Source organism: Gekko japonicus, unplaced genomic scaffold (assembly GCF_001447785.1).
Source record: "Gekko japonicus isolate JY-2015 unplaced genomic scaffold, Gekko_japonicus_V1.1 scaffold1828, whole genome shotgun sequence".
In the NCBI taxonomy this organism is placed as follows: Eukaryota; Metazoa; Chordata; class Lepidosauria; order Squamata; family Gekkonidae; genus Gekko; species Gekko japonicus.
The window spans coordinates 162,634-166,606 of NW_015176028.1; the positions used below are offsets into that span (position 1 = coordinate 162,634).

At 46.8% G+C, this 3,973-nt stretch overlaps 1 protein-coding gene across 1 annotated transcript in view; it reads left to right on the plus strand.

Moving 5' to 3' along the window:
- Nucleotides 1-3,973, plus strand: part of LOC107123373 (putative bifunctional UDP-N-acetylglucosamine transferase and deubiquitinase ALG13) — a 135,387-nt gene that overhangs the window by 30,937 nt on the left and 100,477 nt on the right. Inside the window, exons 14-15 of the mRNA XM_015426611.1 lie at nucleotides 124-373; nucleotides 3,212-3,295. Of these exons, the coding sequence (XP_015282097.1) occupies nucleotides 124-373; nucleotides 3,212-3,295 (334 nt within the window). The remainder of the gene's footprint in view (nucleotides 1-123; nucleotides 374-3,211; nucleotides 3,296-3,973) is intronic.

Sequence of the window (3,973 nt, forward strand, 5' to 3'; positions counted from 1 at the left end):
CCGCCTCCTCGGGGCGCCGCTGCCCCCAACCGGCGCCCCCTCGCCTCCCCTCCCCTCCCCTCGGCCCGCGCCTGCGCCCTGCCTCCCCTCCGCAGCCGGAGGCTCGCGCGCCCAGGTGTGAAGCGCTCTCGAGGCGCTGGCCGGGTGGCGGCGGCAGCGGCGGCTCCTTCTGGGCCAGGCCGAGCAGGGGGGTCTTTTCTCTCTCTCTCTTCCCCTCCCTCCCTCCCCCACGATGCAGAAAGGCTGGAAGAAGTACTTTGGGCAGAAGTCCCTGAGCGAGGTGACCATGGACGAGTACCTGGGCAGCCTGGGGCTCTACCGCAAGCTCACGGCCAAAGACGCCTCGTGCCTCTTTCGGGCCGTGTCCGAGCAGGTAACACTGAGGCAGGGCGAGACTCAGTGCGCGCGGGTGTCGCTTCCCCCTTCTTTGCATCCTCCCTCCCTGTGCCCAAGGTGGGTTCAGTCAAGGGGATGGCAACCGATGCGGTGCAAAAGTCAAGTCCCGGGTGGGCTGGGGGCTTCCTACCAGCCAGGCACATTTCTCTGCAGGGACCTTGGGACCGTGTTGAGGTCCTTTTGCCTGCCTGCGCCGTTTCTTCTTAAGCAGAAAGTGAAAGTTAATAGTTTTTAATACGGGGTTCCGGTGAACGCAGAAACGGGTCACTGGGAAAGGTTTCATCTATACCCAAAACTAAGTGAGAACTATGTCCAGTGTGTCCTCTAAGCTGAGTGAGTGTGAGCTAGCTCACAGTTTTTTAGCCTCTGGCTCACACGTTTTTGTTTTAGCTCAGGAAGGAGGGCTCCAGAGCAAACTCATGTATGCAGCAGCCAAATCGCTGGCTCACAACTTTAATGCCAGTAGCTCACAAACAATGTTCCCTCTAAGGTGTGGAGTCCTGTGAGCAAAAATTCTACTTTGTGAGCTCCTGGCATTAAAGTCGTGAGCGAGCGATTTGGCTGCTGCATACATTAGTTTGCTCTGGAGCGCTCCTTCCTGAGCCGAGACAGAAATGCGTGAGCTGGAGGCTAAAAAACTGTGAGCTAGCTCACACTAACTCAGCTTAGAGGGAACACTGCTCTCAAAGTAGAATTTTTGCTCGCAAGACTCCGCAGCTTAGAGGGAGCATTGACTATGTCCTGCTGATTTCAGAGGGATTTGCTGCCTAGTAGATACTGGAGAAAGGTAGTGGCCAGTTTCTAGTCAAGCAGCCCATGTTTCACTGAGATCAGTGGGGCTTGCTACCAGGTAAGCATGCAAAAGGGTACAGCTGTGTTCTTTCCCCAGAACAGTAGTCGTGTTAGTCTGTTATGGCAAAAATAAATGGGGCTCTTGTGGCACCTTAAAGACTTAACAAGACTCTTATTCTAGTATGAACTCAGGTGGAACTCATGTGCCCAATTTGTCAGCGACAATGTGTGGATCCTTGTGAGGAAGATCAGTCTATCTGAAAAACCAAAAAAAAGAGGAAAATGTAAACAGCAGGGTTAAAGGGTACTTAGGTACAGGGTGAGAGGTAATTATGTAAAATTTAGAAGCATTCAAGGAAAATACAGAGACTCTTTATAAGCGCTGTAATTGACAGTCTCCCTACATTTGCAAAACTGGTCACTGCCTGTAATGGTGAGGGATCACAAGTCTTTTAATTTCTTGAAAGACAGTATTGGATTTCTTAGTTAATTCTGATTTAGCACTTTCACACTGGAATCTCCCTTTGGAGTTTCATTGCTGAAGGAGTGACTGGCTTTTTTTTTTTGGGTTAAAAACTTTTATTTTTCTTGGAAGTAATAACATGTTCAAAATATTTTCCATTTAACCAAAACCTTTTATCTTCCCACCCCTCCCTCCAGTGGCTTCCCGCAATGCGTCCCCCTTTTTCTCATTCACTCCAGTATATCTCAAGATAACACATTTTAGCTTAATATTGTTCTCGACATAATAAATTTTGTTTTACATCCCAGTTTTTCTCTAAATACATTTTAAAGTCATTCCATTCTTCGAAAAAATTCTTGGTCTTCTTTGTTGTTCAATTTTCTCGTAATTTTGTCCATTTCTGCCATGAACAGAACTTTACGTAACCATTCATCTATTTCTGGTATTCTCTCTTGCTTCCAGCATTGTGCGTACACCATTCTTGCAGTTGTTATTAAGTACCAAAGCATAGTCTTTTTTGTCACATTTACTTCTGATTAATTGCCATTTTGTATATCAGTTTAATGTCTGTGGATACTTTTGCATTAAGGCATCCCTGTTTGCCTTATGTCAAGAGCAGAAGGGAGTTATTGATGCATAATGGTCTATTGCACAGGATGGATGATGACTTGATAGATACGCTCAGGGTGGTGTAGCTAGTGTAATTAAAGCCGTAATAGCATTGGCAGAGTGGATATGGGGACAGGCTTGGCCTCTGGATTTGTTTCAGGGTCTGATCCTTGGGCAGGTGGCTCTGTTGTAAAGCCCGTTATTATTGGTAAGAAGTTGTTTTAGGTTGGATGGGGCTGTCTGTAAACATGGAAAAGCCTGCTGCCCAGGGCCATCTATTCTCCCAGTTGGCTCTGAAGTATTGTGTGTTTTCAGGAGTTGGATAAGGGCCTGCATTTCCAGCAGATGGTCTCATTACCGTTTTTGCTTTTTAAACCACGGGGGATTCCTTAAGCCAAGGAAACATGGGTTCTTCTTTACTGATAGGCTTCCCTAAAGGGACAGGTGATACATATAGTGCATAATTTATTTTCTCTTATCTTCTCTGCCCAGTGGTTGTTCCTTTTTCTGAGAAAACTGAGGAAAATAGAAGACCATGTTTTGCAAATGAAGGCTATGGTCCTATACATGCCTACTTGGAGGCAGTGTTCCCTCTAAGCTGAGTTAGTGTGAGCTAGTTCACAGTTTTTTAGCCTCTGGCTCTCACATTTTTGTCTCCGCTCAGGAAGGATGGTTCCAGAGCAAACTAGTTTATGCAGTTGCCAAATCGCTCATTCACAACTTTAATGCCAGTAGATCACAAAGTAGAATTTTTGCTCACAGGACTACACAGCTTAAAGGGAGCATTGCTTGGAAGTAAGCCCCACTGAGATTCCAGATTACTTCTATATGCGGGATTGGGCTGCGGGAAGGGTAACAAAGTCTAACCCTCTTAAGACTTCTTACTCAGAATCAATGCATAGAATTGCTGCCTTGTAGTTCATGTTTGTAAAGAATTTTAATTTTGTTTAGGTATATGCTTGCCAGATCCATCATATGGCAGTCAGGCAAGCTTGTGTTTCCTTCCTGAGAAAAAACCAATCTAACTTTGAATCTGTAAGTATATATTATGTGGTACAAAACTTGAATGTGTATAGACTTGGCAATTGGAGTGTTTCTATTTGTGTGCTTCAATATATACACACAAACATCCCTTTGGCTCTGCATAGTGATTGAAATTGAGCAAACTTCAGAGGACGGCAGAAGACCGGAAGGCCTGGCGGGAGCTGGTCCATGGGGTTGCGAAGAGTCGGACTCGACTGTGCGACTGAACAACAACAAAGTGATTGTCTTTGTTTAATCCTTATTCTATTAGCCAGAGGTTTTTTTTCCCCCGTGCGGATACTTATTCCCACCAACAGGAGACTCAAGTCTCCCCCAACAGCTTTTCCTACATAGTCAGTAGACTTCCTGGGTTTGTGGAAAAATCCAAAAACTAAAAACATCCCTTCAGGGACGGCTGAATTCCCCCGAAAACCTTTTGAAATGGTCTCTGCAGGGATCTGCTTCAGGCATCAACGGTGAGAGATTAGAATGTTGGGGGGGGGGGCAGGGGCTTCTAACTGGCTTTGTCAGTAAAAGGGTGAGGGAAGGGCCCTTTCCAGGCCTATTTCAGCCTTTCAGGGAGGAAGGGAGCCTTGGGGCCAGGCCTCACAAGTAGGGTTGCCAAGTCTATCTTTGCCGGGAGCGGGGGGCTCCCGGCTGGTGTCTTGTGTGCACGCGCCCTGCACGCAC